General features: G+C 43.1%; 2 protein-coding genes across 5 annotated transcripts in view; one reads left to right on the forward strand and one right to left on the reverse strand.

Moving 5' to 3' along the window:
- Positions 1-16,737, forward strand: part of LOC129867013 (FERM domain-containing protein 4A-like) — a 228,374-nt gene that overhangs the window by 92,385 nt on the left and 119,252 nt on the right. For 2 of the 4 annotated variants that reach the window (XM_055940107.1, XM_055940106.1), the window contains exon 1: positions 4,676-5,074. The exons of the other annotated variants lie outside the window; for them this stretch is intronic. In XM_055940107.1, the coding sequence (XP_055796082.1) occupies positions 4,982-5,074 (93 nt within the window). In that variant the 5' untranslated portion in view covers positions 4,676-4,981. Of the gene's footprint in view, positions 1-4,675; positions 5,075-16,737 lie in introns of those variants that run through there. 4 annotated transcript variants of the gene reach the window in all.
- The window catches only part of LOC129867015 (uncharacterized), a 96,873-nt gene that overhangs the window by 77,191 nt on the left and 2,945 nt on the right, over positions 1-16,737 (reverse strand). The gene's annotated exons all lie outside the window — the stretch shown is intronic.

The following is a 16,737-nucleotide window of genomic DNA, read 5'->3' on the forward strand; positions in this document are numbered from 1 at the left end:
GAGTGTGAAGGAAGGGATGGGGTAACTTTATGTTTTAGATAGATAGTAGGGTTCTGATGAAAATCATGACTCTGTCTGTGAATTGTGTGTGTGTGTGTGTGTGTGTGTGTGTGTGTGTGTGTGTGTGTGTGTGTGTGTGTGTGTGTGTGTGTGTGTGTGTGTGTGTGTGTGTGTGTGTGTGTGTGTGTGTGTGTGTGTGTGTGTGTGTGTGTGTGTGTGTGTGTGTGTGTGTGTGCCTGCACGCATGTGTTTGTATATGTGTATGTATTTATGGTGCTGAAACTCTGTGCTGGCTAGTATCTGTAACCTTAAACATAAACAGCAACACAGAAACCTCCTCTTGTCTGACAAGAGGATAGAGTTGGCTAGAGGGCATTTTCCATAAACACACACACCTCAGACAAGAGACCATAGGGATGAATCAGAGAGCTGTAGGCAGAGACTGGCTGGGCTCTCAGTAAATTAAAACGAAACAATGCCAAGACTTTACCATGGGGAACCAGCTCTGCAACTCAGATCACCACTCAATCATACAACACACACACCAGGTGCATTGTTTGAGGAGGAATCTGGTCTTATTAGTAGTAGTTAATGTATTGCTTGTTACGGCATTGTTCTCTCTCTCTCTCACTTACTCAGTTCTTTGTGTCTGGAGCTGGCTAGGCTGGTTTTGTGGTGATTAGGTCGTTGGGGGAGTGTGTGTGTGTCAGGGGAGAGTGCGTGTGTCAGGGGAGAGTGTGAAGGAAGGGTGGGGTAACTTTATGTTTTAGATAGATAGTAGGGTGATGAAAATAGATAAATAGATAGTTTCTGATGAAAATCATGACTCTGTCTTTGAATTGCTCATTTGTGTGTGTGTGTGTGTGTGTGTGTGTGTGTGTGTGTGTGTGTGTGTGTGTGTGTGTGTGTGTGTGTGTGTGTGTGTGTGTGTGTGTGTGTGTGTGTGTGTGTGTGTGTGTGTGTGTGTGTGTGTGTGTGTGTGCGTGTGCGTGTGTGTGTGTGAATGATTTCTTCTCCTCCTGTTAAGATTATTGAGAACTGGAGGCCTTTATCATTACTGTGCTCGGACTAAAGATTCCTTCAAATCAGAAAATATTACCCAATTTAGCCTACACAGAGGATGGACTTATTGCAGTTAATTATGGTCAACCATGTAATTTTTCCTCCTGATGAACAAGATAAAACAGGATATCTTCCGACAAAGTGCATGATTAATCTAAGGCATCACAGAGAGTGTTTTCATGTCTGACAGTGAAAAGGGAATCATAGTTCCTTTAACGCTGTTGTGACTATTTATGCTAATCGTGTAATTTTTGAAACGGCTTCCCACAAAATCCTTGATCGTACAATATGCATATTATTATTATTATTGGATAGAAAACAGTCTATAGTTTCTATAGGAGTTGAAATTTTGTCTCTAAGTGGAACAGAGCCCATTCTACAGCAATTTCCCTGACATGGAGTCAGATTTCAGAATTTTTTTGCCCCTGATCTGGAGTCAGTTAAAAGGGCACTGTTATTGCTATGAGTATACGGACACTGCTTACGTCTTCCCCTGGATGCCTTTACGTGATGACGATTTGAATGGGGTCGATTGCGCGTTCACAGGCACTACAAATTAAAAAACCCTGAGGCTAGTCACTCTTTTGGAGCTGCGTCATGCGCCTAGAGGACACCGACCCGCACCTGTTCCAAGCATTAGTGGAGGGAGTAATATTACTCGGGTCATGTTTCTACTCGTTATGGGAGTTAAAAACATCATAAGGTAGTTAATTTAAAGCGTTTTATAGCAATTTATATCCGTTTAGTGCGATTTTGGGACATTTATTTCTGAAAAGCTGTGAATTGCTGGGCACGCTTCCAGTTCATCCCGAACGCAGTTGGCATTTCCACATGGCAAGAGGACAGCTTTCCACCAAAAGACGATTACTCCCAAGAAAGGATCCTTTACCCAAGATACTGATGGAAGAACAGCTCAAAGTAGGACATTTTTATTATGATAAATCGTGTTTCTGTCGAAAAATTTTAGTGGCTTAGGACGCCATGTTTTTTGACGTAGCTTCGCTTGGCGCAAACTGTATTGAAAAGTAAGGATAAATTAAAAAATGGAATTCCGCGATTGTATTAAGAATTAAATTGTCTATCAATCCCTGTCCACCCTATATTTTTTAGTCACGTTTATGAGTATTTATGTATAAGAGTAGATCACTGTCTAAGTGGCGCACGGACATTTTCTCACCAGCTTGGCTACATTTCACATTGTCTAACCATGATTTTGGTGGCTAAATATAAACATTTTCGATCAAACTCTATATGGATTGTGTAATATGATGTTACAGGAGTGTCATCTGAAGAATTCTGAGAAGGTTAGTGAAAAAATTAATATATTTTGGCGATGTTGACTTTTATCGCTCACTTTGGCTAGAATCAATGCTGGGCTGCTATGTGCTATGTGCTATGCTAATATAACGATTTATTGTGTTTTCGCTGTAAGACACTTAGAAAATCTGAAATATTGTCTGTATTCACAGGATCTGTGTCTTTTGATTAGTGTATGCTGTGTATTTTTACGAAATGTTTGATGATTAGTAAGTAGGTAAACACGTTGCTCAATGTAGTTTTTCTAGTCCATTTGTGACGGTGGGTGCAATTGTAACCTATGCCATCTACCTGAAATATGCACTTTTTTCTAACAAAACCTATCCCATACCATAAATATGTTATCAGACTGTCATCTGATGAGTTTTTTTCTTGGTTAGGGGCTATAAATATCTTAGTTTAGCCGAATTGGTGATAGCTACTGGTGTTGGTGGACAAATAAAAGATGGTGGATTATGCTAATGTGTTTTTAGGTAATAGATGTACATCTTTACATATTGTGTCTTCCCTGTAAAACATTTTAAAAATCGGACATGTTGGCTGGATTCACAAGATCTGTGTCTTTCATTAGCTGTATTGGACTTTAATGTGTGAAAGTTAAATATTTAAAAAAAAAAAATTTTTTTGAATTTCGCGGCTCTGCCTTTTCAGTGGGGGGGGGGGAGTGCCGCTAGCGGCACCCTCATCCTAGACAGGTTAATCTTTCCTCTCTTTCCTTCCCTCCAGTTTGAGTCTCTGAGTCTGCACTCTGTGGCAGCACACTCTAGGGTTATATATAGCCCTCTGATATTTCTCATGTAGGCCACACACACACACACACACACACACACACACACACACACACACACACACACACACACACACACACACACACTCCTGATGTAGGTATTGAATAAATGATGCTTAGTGGGGATTACTAGTGAAGATGACTTTCTCCTGTTGGCACCCAGCTTTAACCACAAAATATATGTGTTTCAGACACTTCTAATACTATGCTTGGTCGGGGGTTTGGGGGGGGTGGGACTTTTAGGGGGCTGCTCGTTTAATCTAGATGTGTGTGTCGAACCCTGGTCTTCCTTATGCCTCAAGAACGCCTTAGCCCACTGAGAAAGGATTAGATCTAGGAGATCTGGGAGCGAACACAAGTCTTCAGGCAAGGTTACTCATCACACAAGCGTAGTCCACCAAACCACCTCCGCTACTCCTGTGTGCACTTATGTGTGTGAGCGTGCATGTCTGTGTGTGTGTTTATCCACTCAAGTTAATCATCTGCCGATGCAGTACTGACCAGCTGATTGGGTGAAGCTGAGCATTGCAGAGTGATGATGAGAATATGAGAATATGTCACTGGAACCAGCTGTAACTCAGCCCAACCCCAACCCTCAAGAAGCCAAGAAATAGATATGATGGTCAGACAAGGACCACGCCACTCCACGGCTTAAGCTTAGCACTGGTTTCCCTCCTCATCGGGACAAATGGTTTTATTGCTAGTTTTCACCACATGGTTTTGCGCCTAAATCCTTCAGAACCCTTTTTGTGGACCAGTGAATAAGCCAATAGGCATGGTGATGACGGTGTGTCCCCAATCCTGTCCCTAGACATTCCCCTGTTATTGGGATCCTATCCCGCTGTATTGTTATTGCCTTGGTGAGTGTGTGTGTTTTGGGGTATCCCTCTCAGTGCTCCAGTCCAGACAGAAGGAGTGAAAGCTGGATGTGGGATTTAAAGATAATCTCCTCACCAGATGGCAAAGCATCACATATTCTTTTTGAGGTGCCCCATGTGACCCACTGTACTGTGTGTGTGTGTGTGTCCCCTTCCCCCGCACACACACATTCACTACTCCTTTGTGATCACATGACAAGGGTACATATGCTAATAACAACCGTGCATTGCATTCATCTAGTGACCTGGTTAAGCCCCTGACTAGAGCGAGAGAGAGAGAGAGAGAGAGAGAGAGAGAGAGAGAGAGAGAGAGATGTGTATGTGTAATGTTCACTGTTAATTTGTATTGTTTGTTTCACTTTTGTGTATCGTATACCTCACTTGCTTTGGCAATGTTAACACATGTTTCCCATGCCAATAAAGCCCCTTGAATTGAATTGAATTGAAGATAGAGAGAGAGAGAGAGCGAGAGAGAGAGAGAGAGAGAGAGAGAGAGAGAGAGAGAGAGAGAGAGAGAGAGAGAGAGAGAGAGAGAGAGAGAGAGAGAGAGAGAGAGAGAGAGAGAGAGAGAGAGAGAGAGAGAGAGAGAGAGAGAGAGAGAGAGAGAGACAAAGCATACTCCCTTTCCCTCACACAAACACACATACTCGCGTTCGCGTTCACACACCGTGTGCTAGAGAGGCAGAGTGGAGCGTATGCAGAGGAGAATGGGCAGGTCTCTGAGTCCGAGGGAGAGAGAGGCAGAGAGATACACACTCTCCTCTCACCAAGAATAACAGAAGAGAGAAAGAGTGAGGGAAGGAGGGAAGACAGGACTGGGACGACTCACACACTCTGCCTCACAGACAGACGCTAGCTCGCGTGAGCTGCTTCCAGGCTGGACGGGAATAGACGGTCTCCCTCTACACACACAGACACACACACTGAGGGTCGTGCCATGGTGGTCCAGGAGGCTGTAACCCCGGGTAGGGCCCGCAGACTCATGCTCAAACTACCCGTGGGAACATTACGACGGAACAGTGGAGAGAGGGTAAGATGCACTGGATTACACCTTACCTCTCTTTTCTCTCTCTCTCTCTCTCTCTCTCTCTCTCTCTCTCTCTCTCTGTCTTGCTGTGTTGTTGTGTGTGGTCGGGATTTAATTACAGGGTCTTTGGCTAATCCAGAGACAGTAGCAGATTGAGTTGGGAGGCAAAGCAAGGGCAAAGCTTTTAATCTGAAACTGCACATTGAGTGGACAATGAATGTTGCTCTGTCCCTCTCTCTCTGCCCCTTGTCTGTCCATCCTAATTTTTACCCAGTTTGAAGGTCATTGAGGAGTTTATATACTGTGTTTGTGTGATTTTGGCATACTGGCTTAGTTAGTTATCTTAGCATAATGTTGCCGTACTGTAACAGAGCTGTGTATAGCAAGCCTAGCATAGCATGGCTAATCATTACCCTCCTAGTTCTATCCTGTCTAGTGACACACAGAGGATGCCTGCCAGGCAGCTGTGACTGTCAATGGCGTTGTCTCACGTTTACTTTCAGTTTGATGCTGTTGTGCTTTTGGTGCTGTTTTGCTCTGGTTCAAGTGGAATGTACACAGACCTCAGGACAGGTTCTGACCTGCTGCGTGATTCACTAACTCTCCAGTAAAGATGTTTACAGCGTGTGTGTGTGTGTGTGTGTGTGTGTGTGTGTGTGTGTGTGTGTGTGTGTGTGTGTGTGTGTGTGTGTGTGTGTGTGTGTGTGTGTGTGTGTGTGTGTGTGTGTGTGTGTGTGTGTGTGTGTGTGTGTGTGTGTGTGTGTGTGTGTGTGTCTGTGTGCTTCTGTGTGTGTGTGTGTGCTTCTTTTTGTGTGTGCTTCAGTGTGTGTTTGAGTGATAATAACAGTTTAAGTCACCCCATTCCAATCATGCTGTACTAAAGATGTTGAAACAGTGACGGTAGCAAGTGAAACAGAGTTACATGCAGTGTGTGTGGATGCGCCCTAACACGCAACACACCTACAGTGACATCTCTAGGCATCCAGAGAACATGCTGTCAGGCTATGGTTCTATGGTAGTGGAGGGCCAACCAGAACCTTTCACTGTGTCCCAAACGACTGGCCCTCTGGTGGCAGAAACACGGTGCTGTTTAGTTCCTAGGCCACATGAAACATTTAGAGACTGCATGTGGGTCATAAATGTTAGGGAACTGCTTGCGTAATCCAATAGAAGAGTATTTATATAAAGATAGGAGAAGGGGCTGGTAGTGCTGTGGCCAACCAAAACCTTTCACTGTGGGTATAATCACAGAGGTCTGATCACATGTGGACAAAGCTGTTCCAGTATTATTCATCTTTATGTGCACTATGGACAAAAAAATGTTTTCATTTGAAGTGGTTGTTTGTTCTGGTTAGTGGTTGTGTATCCTGTTTAGTGTGATGTGATTGAGGCCTACCTTAGTTGAGGTTGATTAACATGCCTTCTAGCTGTGAATGTAATTTGTTTTTCCTCTGGGATTTATTCTAAATGACAGGAGCTGTTCGCTGAGCTGTCAGTCTCTAGCTGTAGCCTGCAGGGACACACACACACACACACATCCACACACACAGTCTTGTACAGCTAACCTTGTGGGGGCACACAATTCAGTCCCATTCAAAATCCTATTTTCCCTAACCCCTAACCCTGAACCTAACCCTAACCTGTACCCTCATGTAACGGATGTGAAATGGCTAGCTAGTTAGCGGGTGCGCGCTAGTAGCATTTCAATCAGTTACGTCACTTGCTCTGAGACATTAAGTAGGGTTGCCCCTTGCTCTGCAAGGGCCGCGGCCTTTGTGGAGCGATGGGTAACGCTGCTTCGTGGGTGACTGTTGTTGATGTGTGCAGAGGTTCCCTGGTTCGCGCCCGTGTCGGGGCGAGGGGACGACGTAAAGTTACATCTGTTAAACTCACACTAACCCAAACCCTAACCTTAACCCTAACCTTAACCCAAAAACCTAACCTTGACCCTAACCCTAAAACTAACCCTAGCTCCTAACCCTAACCATTAATGAAATTCTAATGCTAAAACTAATTATAACTTTAACCCTATACCCCATAGAAATAGCATTTGACCCCGTGGGGACTAACAAAATGCTCTACAAATGGTTAAACTATCTGTTGATGTAACGGTCGTCTTTCGGTGAGAGAGTGGACCAAGGCGCAGCGGGTGATGAATACATAATGATTTATTTGACAAGACGAACACTGACACGAAATACACTTGATAATTACAAAATAACAAACGCACGTAGACAGACCTGAACTAACGAACTTACATATACACGAAGAACGCATGAAACAGGAACAGACTACATAAACCGAACGAACGAACAAACAAACCGAAACAGTCCCGTGTGGCGTAACATACACAGACACTGCCACAGGAGACAACCACCCACAAACAAACAACGTGACACCACCTACCTTAATATGATTCTCAATCAGAGGAGATGAAAAACACCTGCCTCTAATTGAGAACCATATCAGGTACCCATTAAACCAACATAGAAACACAAAACATAGACTGCCCACCCAAACTCACGTCCTGACCAACTAACACATACAAAACTAACAGAAAACAGGTCAGGAACGTAACAGTTGATGAGGAACTGCTTGCTAAGATTAGGGTTAGGTTTAGAATTAGGGTTAGGCTAAGGGTTAAGGTTAGGGTTACGTTTAGAATTAGGGTTAGAATTTGGGTTAGGGTCGGGGTTAGGCTAAGGGTTAAGTTTAGGGTTAGGATATGGGTTAGGGTTAGTAGATAGTTGAAATGTTACTAATAGTCTGTAGATAGTCTGTAGAGCATCTACAGATGGACTATCCAAATAAAGTGTAATGCATGGTGCAGCTAGTACAAAGTACAATAGAATCCTTATTACATAAAATGTCACATTCTACCATAAGACACTCAAAAACTCTTTCCTTACAGGGTTAACATTACTAGTTAGTATGGTTAGTTCTGTTAGTACACACAGCCAATATTACAGGCTTCAGTCTTAACCATCTTCTGTCTCTCTTTTGGAATGTGCTTTGTTGTATGGTGCTGTTTGATTGGCTGTCGGGAGGAGGTAAAAATAGAGCCATCTGTCACACAGAACTAGATGATGATTATTATTATCATGCTTTTCTAGGCTTCCTGACTCTTTTGAAGTACACACACACACACACACACACACACACACACACACACACACACACACACACACACACACACACACACACACACACACACACACACACACACACACACACACACACACACCCAGAATAAGACCTACCCATATTTATTAATAGATAGATGCAGATTCACAGAATCACATACGGAGGCGGTCTCAATCACTCTGATTGTATTCTAAATTTAAGCCTCTTATTTCTCTACTTACAGCTGTGTGGAGTCACGCACACACACGCAATCTGGGGTTGGGCTTCAGTACTTTTGTTTTTCTTGTGGAGAAGGCAACTGCATGTCTCCTTTCACCATGTAAGGCAGTGCGTGTGCATGAGGTATTTAAGATATGTGTAAATTAGAAGCTTGGCCAAGCTTTTGACTGTAAATCTCAGCTGATGCCTACTAATGTACGCTGCTGAAAGACTGTTCTATTGAATGACACATCAATCGGCTCTCTCATTTCAAAGGCTGAGTATTCCAGCAGGGGGGAATAGGTCCTGTGTTGTTGACTTTACCTCTCTATTACCTGACTGACTGGAGCATCAGCCTGGCTTTGTCTACCTTCATATTTCTGTCAGCCCCTGATCATCCATCCACAGCTACATCTTTCTCCTGTACTTCCATGTATCATCCATCCACAGCTGCATCTCTCTCCTGTACTTCCATGTATCATCCATCCACAGCTGCATCTCTCTCCTGTACTTCCATGTATCATCCATCCACAGCTGCATCTCTCTCCTGTACTTCCATGTATCATCCATCCACAGCTGCATCTCTCTCCTGTACTTCCATGTATCATCCATCCACAGCTGCATCTCTCTCCTGTACTTCCATGTATCATCCATCCACAGCTGCATCTCTCTCCTGTACTTCCATGTATCATCCATCCACAGCTGCATCTCTCTCCTGTACTTCCATGTATCATCCATCCACAGCTGCATCTCTCTCCTGTACTTCCATGCATCATCCATCCACAGCTGCATCTCTCTCCTGTACTTCAATGCATCATCCATCCACAGCTGCATCTCTCTCCTGTACTTCCATGTATCATCCATCCACAGCTGCATCTCTCTCCTGTACTTCCATGTCCATTGTCTATTGCGTAATGTCACTGAGCATCAATACAAATGGTTTACAGTTTTTTACGATTGCTGACACACTACAATTTAAGCCTTCCCACAATTAGTAAAACCTTACACTCAAGGAGCAAAACACAAGGCTAGATTTGCACAACTGTAAGCACATTGTCAGCTTCACACTATTTGCAAAACATTACACATAGTGATTTGCAAAACACTAAACACACTTGTATACATCAGACACAGAAGTATATCATGATGTCACTTCCTTGCAATTCCAAAGCAGTGACTGTCAAATTACCACACCTATGAGCCAATCTGTTAAACACAGCCATCAGGTGCACAAACACATGATTGCTAAATTGTAGACACACCAATCAGGTTTAAGCACTATAAAAATGCAGCAGGTAGGTTCACCTGCCTTCAACCAAAATGGAAGGAGTCAGAAGAAGATTGAGGGTGAGAGGAGGAGTGCACAGAGAAGGAGGTAGAGGAAGAGGCAGAGGCCGAGGCAGAGTCAGAGGTCGAGGAAGACCTGAAGCAGGAGGAGAATGTGCACAAAGAAGAAGAGGACCAAAACTTATCAAATGACATTCGTGCAACACTAGTGGACCATGTTGTGAACCACGGATTGACGCTGAGGGAGGCTGGACTGAGAGTTCAGCCAAATCTTAGCAGATATACAGTGGCATCTGTCATCTGACTTTTCGACAGGAAAGCAGGTAAAAGAAGATCTGTCTACAGTTACAGTAATCAGCCGCTTATTGTATGCACCATATCCGCACTTGTGATACCCCTTCCTGTGACATTGTACAGTAAGTTACATGTATTATTCTCTACATAGGATTGAGGGTCGGGAACGACAAGGAGGAAGGGGGCCCATATTCACGCAAGAACAAGAGAGAGAGATAATAAACATGGTTTTGGCCAATAGTGCTATCAGGCTCAGAGAACTACAAGCCAACATTATCGGTGACCATGCCATTTTCAATAATGTCCATCATGTCTCTCAGGCAACACTGGCACGCATCCTGAAAAGACATCAGGTTCAAATGAAACAACTTTATCGAGTGCCTTTTGAGCGGAATTCAGAGAGGGTCAAACGGCTGCGGCATGAGTATGTGGAGGTTTGTATTGTTCACTTTAGCACTGTGATGTTGCATACTGCACACATGACTTCTTTACATTGACTGTATACTAGACCTATCCTGAACTACACAATCTTGTCTTTCACTGTATTTCAGGGAGTTTTGCAGATGGATGCTGAGGAAATCCTGCATGAATTCATATACTGTATACTGATGAGGCAGGGTTCAACCTCACAAAAGCAAGAAGGCGAGGCAGAAATATCATTGGCCACAGGGCTATAATCAATGTCCCAGGGCAACGTGGGGGTAACATCACCCTTTGCGCTGCCATTTCACAGCGTGGGGTTGTCCTCCATCATGCCAAAATGGGCTCTTACAACACACCTAACAATCTCACATTTTTGGACCGATTGCACCACATCGTCACAGCAGGTAATGAAATGCACCAGATGCAAGACACGGTCTTCTGGGACAATGTGTCATTCCACCGCTCTGCTTTGGTCCAGAACTGGTTTCAACACCATCCACAGTTGACAGTACTATACCTTCCACCATACTCTCCATTTCTAAACCCTATCGAAGAGTTTTTCTCTGCATGGCGGTGGAAGGTACCCCTCATTCAGGCCATGGAGGACACCTGTGACCAAGTCGACGGCGCAGCTGTGCAAGGATGGATTCGACATTCAAGACGGTTCTTCCCGCATTGTCTTGCTAATGACGATATTGCTTGTGATGTTGATGAAATTCTCTGGCCAGATCCAGCTAGGCGAAGAGATAATGTATAGTATGTTTACTGTAGTATTTTCTGTACAATAATGTCAGTTTTTTTCGGATAATTTTTTATGTTTGTTATTGTTGTTATTTACTGTAATTGTAACCTGTACTGGATACAGTATTTTACGTTTGTCTGTTGTTTGCTGAGCTAACAGTGGTATGCACACTACTGTAGTAGCATGAAAACTGGGACATGTTTTGTTGTGATTCTCCATGTTGACATGTTGACTCATTTGGGTATATGGAGAGAAATAAATGATATTTTCCTCAGTCTGCAGCGTTGGTCTTGTGTAGTGTTTGTATAGTTGCACTTTCTCTGTGTACTTCATTTACAGTACTCTAATCACTGACAATTAGACTTGCTAAAAGTGTTTTAGGTTAGCAACAGCAGTGTGTAACTGGTTCAAAAAGATTGAAGTCATATGAAATGTGTGTGTTTCGTATGGTAACAAAAAATTATTTTTATGAAGTCGTGTATAGTTTTGACAAGTGTTCCATTTTGCAAATGATCTGAAGTGTTGTGCTACTTTGGTGTAGGGTTGTGCTAATTGTGTGTAGTGTTTTGACAAACCGGGCCCTGTTTTTCAAAATTGTGCTTAAACAATTGAAAAAAACTGTAACTCTCCAGCTCAGTTGGATTACTTTAGGTCTTCTTTGAACCTGAAAGCTTGAAAAAGGGTTCAAAGTGATGGTATATGGAGTATATACCGTAAGTGTAGCCCAGAGTGTTTTAGCATTTTACTTTGAAAGGAAGTGATGTTTGGAGGACTGTTATTTAAAGCTATTGAACAATGCCAGGGGTATATTGGATGCTCTTATACTAATCTGACTTTCAGCTCTAGGTAGACAACTACATATGTATCCTGTCCTTACATGACATAAGTCATTTTCTAATGTCCCACTAATAACAACCAGGTTATACGAGATGATGACGGGGATTGAATTTATGAAAAGTCTTCAGTAAGATTGTAAATTTGTTTCCCCTCCAAAACATACACTATAACAAAGGTTCTCTCTCGCTCTCTCGCTCGCTCTCTCTCGCTCTCTCGCTCGCTCTCTCTCGCTCTCTCGCTCGCTCTCTCTCGCTCTCTCTCGCTCGCTCTCTCTCTCTCTCGCTCGCTCGCTCTCTCTCGCTCTCTCTCGCTCTCTCTCGCTCTCTCTCGCTCTCTCTCGCTCTCTCTCGCTCTCTCTCTCTCGCTCTCTCTCTCGCTCTCTCTCTCGCTCTCTCACGCTCTCTCACGCTCTCTCTCGCTCTCTCTCGCTCTCTCTCGCTCTCTCTCTCTCGCTCTCGCTCTCTCTCGCTCTCTCTCGCTCGCTCTCGCTCTCGCTCGCTCTCTCTCTCTCGCTCTCGCTCTCTCTCGCTCTCTCTCGCTCGCTCTCGCTCTCGCTCGCTCTCTCGCTCTCTCTCTCGCTCTCTCTCTCTCTCTCTCTCTCTCTCTTCTCTCTCTTCTCTCTCTTCTCTCTCTCTCCTCTCTCTCTCTCTCTCTCTCTCTCCTCTCCTCTCCTCTCTCTCTCTCTTCCATAATGCAGAAATATAGTTCTGTGTCGGAGTATGTTATTGGTGATGGATGATGGTCTGTCTGAGTCGTGGTAAATCAAGTGCCTACAGGGAGAACAAGGCCATCTTTGGTCACGGTCAACAGTTATGACACAGTCTAACACGCCACGCCTCGTTAACCACACAACAATGAGGAGGAGACGCACTTGTTTTGTCTGTCTCTATAACCGTCCTTTCTCCTCCTACCGTCCTTTCAAGAATCTTCTCCTTAAATGTCTCTCACTGGTTTTCTTTTCATCCCTTTCTTACTTTATTTCTTTATTTGTTATTTATCTTGATTAATCTTGTCTGTCACACATGTATTTACTACTTTCTCCTTCTCTGTCATTATTAATCGCAAGTCTTCCAACCCCCTCACTTGAATACGTTTATTTCAAGTTGAATTCACGTTTGTTGATACAATCAAGTATCAACCAAAAACTGCTGATATGATGTCTCCCCGGTACTGATTCTAAGAGGATAACCTCCTACATTGTAGGAAAATATATTACAGAAAACAAAGGAACCGCACATGAGAAATCAGCTCAATGTAATAGAAGAATCCATAGAATCTAACCACTTCTGGGAAAATTGGAAAACGAACGACAACACGAAGAGTTATCTATCCAAAATGTAGATGTATGGATAAACCACTTCTCCTATCTTTTTGGCTCTATAACAAAGAACAAACAACAAAGAACATATACATGATCAAAAACAAATCTATTAAAGACTACGGAACCACTGGATTTTCCAATTACATTGAATCCAACCCAAAAGGCCTATGGGGTTGATGGTATCCTAAATGAAATCATGAAATACACAGACCACAAATTACAATTGGCTATACTTAATCTCTTTAACATCATCCTCAGCTCTGGCATCTTCCCCAATATTTGGAACTAAGGACTGATCACCCCAATCCACAAAAGTGGAGACAAATTTGACCCTAATAACTCCCAGGGGATATGCATCAACAACAACCTCTGGGAAATCCTTTGCATTATCACTAACAGCAGACTCTTACATTTCCTCAGCAAAAACAATGTACTGAGCAAATGTCAAATTGGCTATTTACCAAGTTACCATACGACAGACCACATATTCATCCTGCACACCCTAATTGACAAACAAACAAACAAAGGCAAAGTTTTCTCATGCTTTGTTTATTTCAAAAAAGCTTTTGACTCAATTTTGCATGAGGGTCTGGTACACAAATTGATGGAAAGGGGTGTTGGGTGAAAAACATATGACATGATAAAATCCATGTACACAACAACAAGTTTGCGGTTAGAATTGGAAAAAAACACAAATTTCTTTCCACAGGGCCAGGGAGTGAGAAAGGGATGCAGCTTAGGCCCCACCCTCTTCAAGATATATATCAATGAATTGGCGAGGGCACTAGAACAGTCTGCACCCGGCCTCACCCTACTAGAATCTGAAGTAAAATGTCTACTGTTTGCTGATGATCTGGTGCTTCTGTCCCCAACCAAGGAGAGCCTACAGCATCACCTAGATCTTATGCACAGATTCTGTCAGACCTGGGCGCTGACCGTAAATCTCAGTAAGAGAAAAATAATGGTGTACCAAAAAAGGTCCAGTTGCCAGGACCACGTATACAAATTCCTTCTAGACACCGTTGCCCTAGAGCACACAAAAAACTATACATACCTCGGCCTAAACATCAGCGCCACAGGTAATTTCCACAAAGCTGTGAAACATCTGAGAGACAAGGCAAGAAGGGCCTTCTATGCAATCAAAAGGTGCATAAAATTTGACATACCAATTAGGATCTGGCAAAGAAATACTTGAATCAGTTGTAGAACTCATTGCCCTTTATGGTTGAGGTCAACCAATAATTCACAAAATGGGACAAACACCAAATTGAGACTCTGCATGCAGAATTCTGCAAAAATATCCCCTGTGTACAACGTAAAACACCAAATGGTGCATGCAGAGCAGAATTAGGCCGATACCCGCTAATTATCAAAATCCAGAAAAGAGACGCTAAATTATACAACCACCTAAAAGGAAGTAATTCCCAAACCTTCCATAACAAAGCCTTCACCTACAGAGAGATGAACCTGGAGAAGAACCCCCCTAAGCAAGCGGTCCTGAGGGTCAGTACACAAACAGACCCCACAGAGCCCTAGGACAGCAACACAATTAGACGTAACCAAATCATGAGAAAACAAAAAGATAATTACTTGACACATTGGAAAGAATTTACAAAAAAAGTGAGCAAACTATAATGCTATTTGGTCCTAAACAGAGAATACACAGTGGCATAATACCTGAACACTGTGACTGGCCCAAAATTAAGGAAATCTGAGCATAGCCTTGCTATTGAGAAAGGCCATTAAAGGCAGACCTGGCTCTCAAGAGAAGACAGGCTTTTTGCACACTGCCCACAAAATGAGGTGGAAACTGAGCTGTGTTTCCTATCCTCCTGCCAAATGTATGACCTTATTAGAGACACATATTTCCCTCAGATTACACAGACCCACATAGAATTGAAAAACAAATCCAATTTTGATCAACTCCAATATCTATTGGGTGAAATGCAACAGTGTGCCATCACAGCAGCAAGATGTGTGACCTGTTGCCACAAGAAAAGGGCATCCAGTGAAGAACAAACACCATTGTCAATACAACCTATATTTATGTGCATTTATTTTCCATTTAACTATTTGCACATCATTACAACACTGTATATTGACATAATATGACATTTGAAATATCTTTATTATTTTGGGACTTTTGTGAGCGTAATGTTTACTGTACATTTTTTATTGTTTATTTCACTTTTGTTTACTATCACTTGCTTTGGTAATGTAAAAATGTGTTTCCCATGCCAATAAAGCCCTTTAAATTGAAATTAGAGAGAGACAGAGAGCGAGAGAGAGAGAGAGAGAGAGAGAGAGAGAGAGAGAGAGAGAGAGAGAGAGAGAGAGAGAGAGAGAGAGAGAGAGAGAGAGAGAGAGAGAGAGAGAGAGAGAGAGAGAGAGAGAGAGAGAGAGAGAGAGAGAGAGAGAGTCAATCTCTTACAGAGGGGAAAAACAGCAAAATGTTTAGCTGGTTAGCGTTGCTCTCCTAGGAGACGCCTCAGTGTCAGGCGGGTTCTCACAGGTCCGCACAGCAGGAGAGGGTACACTCACACACACACACACACACGCACGGTATAGTGAACAATTATGTCATTGTCAAAGGTAACCAACCTAAAAGGGTTCTTCGGCAGTCCCCATAGGAGAACCATTTGAAAACCTCTTTTTGGTTCCAGGTAGAACCAGCGCATTCTGAAAGTATTCAGACCTCTTGACTTTTTTCACATTTTGTACTTTACAGCCTTATTCTAAAATGGAGTAAATCATTTTTCCCCCCTCATCAATCTACACACAATACCGTATAATGACAAAGTAAAAACTGTTTATTTTTATTTATGCAAATGTGTAATAAAAATAAAATGAAACTTTTGAAGCCCCTTTGGCAGCAATTACAGCATTAAGTATTCTTGGGTATGACACTGCAAGCTTGGCACACCTGCATTTGGGGAGTTTTCTCCCATTCTTCTCTGCAGATCTTCTCAAGCTCTGTCAGGTTGAATGGGGAGCGTCACGGCACAGGTATTTTCAGGTTTCTGCAGAGATGTTCGATCAGGTTCAAGTCCGGGCTCTGGCTGGGCCACTCAAGAACATTGAGAGACATGTCCCGAAGCCACTCTTGCGTTGTCTTGGGTGTGTGCTTAGGGCCTTTGTTCTGTTGGAAGATGAACCTTCACCCCAGTCTGAGGTCCTGAGTGCTCTGGATCTGTCTTTTCCTCAATCCTGACTAGTCTCACAGTTCCTGCCGCTGAAAAACATCCCCACAGCATGATGCTGTCACCACCATGCTTCACCATAGAGATGGTACAAGGTTTGCTCCAGACATGGCGCTTAGCCTTCAGGCCAAAGAGTTCAATCTTGGTTTCTTCAGACCAGAGAGTCTTGTTTCTCATGGTATGACAGTCCTTTAGGTGCCTTTTGGCAAACTCCAAGAGG

The sequence above is a fragment of the Salvelinus fontinalis genome, chromosome 12 (assembly GCF_029448725.1).
Source record: "Salvelinus fontinalis isolate EN_2023a chromosome 12, ASM2944872v1, whole genome shotgun sequence".
Classification (NCBI taxonomy): Eukaryota; Metazoa; Chordata; class Actinopteri; order Salmoniformes; family Salmonidae; genus Salvelinus; species Salvelinus fontinalis.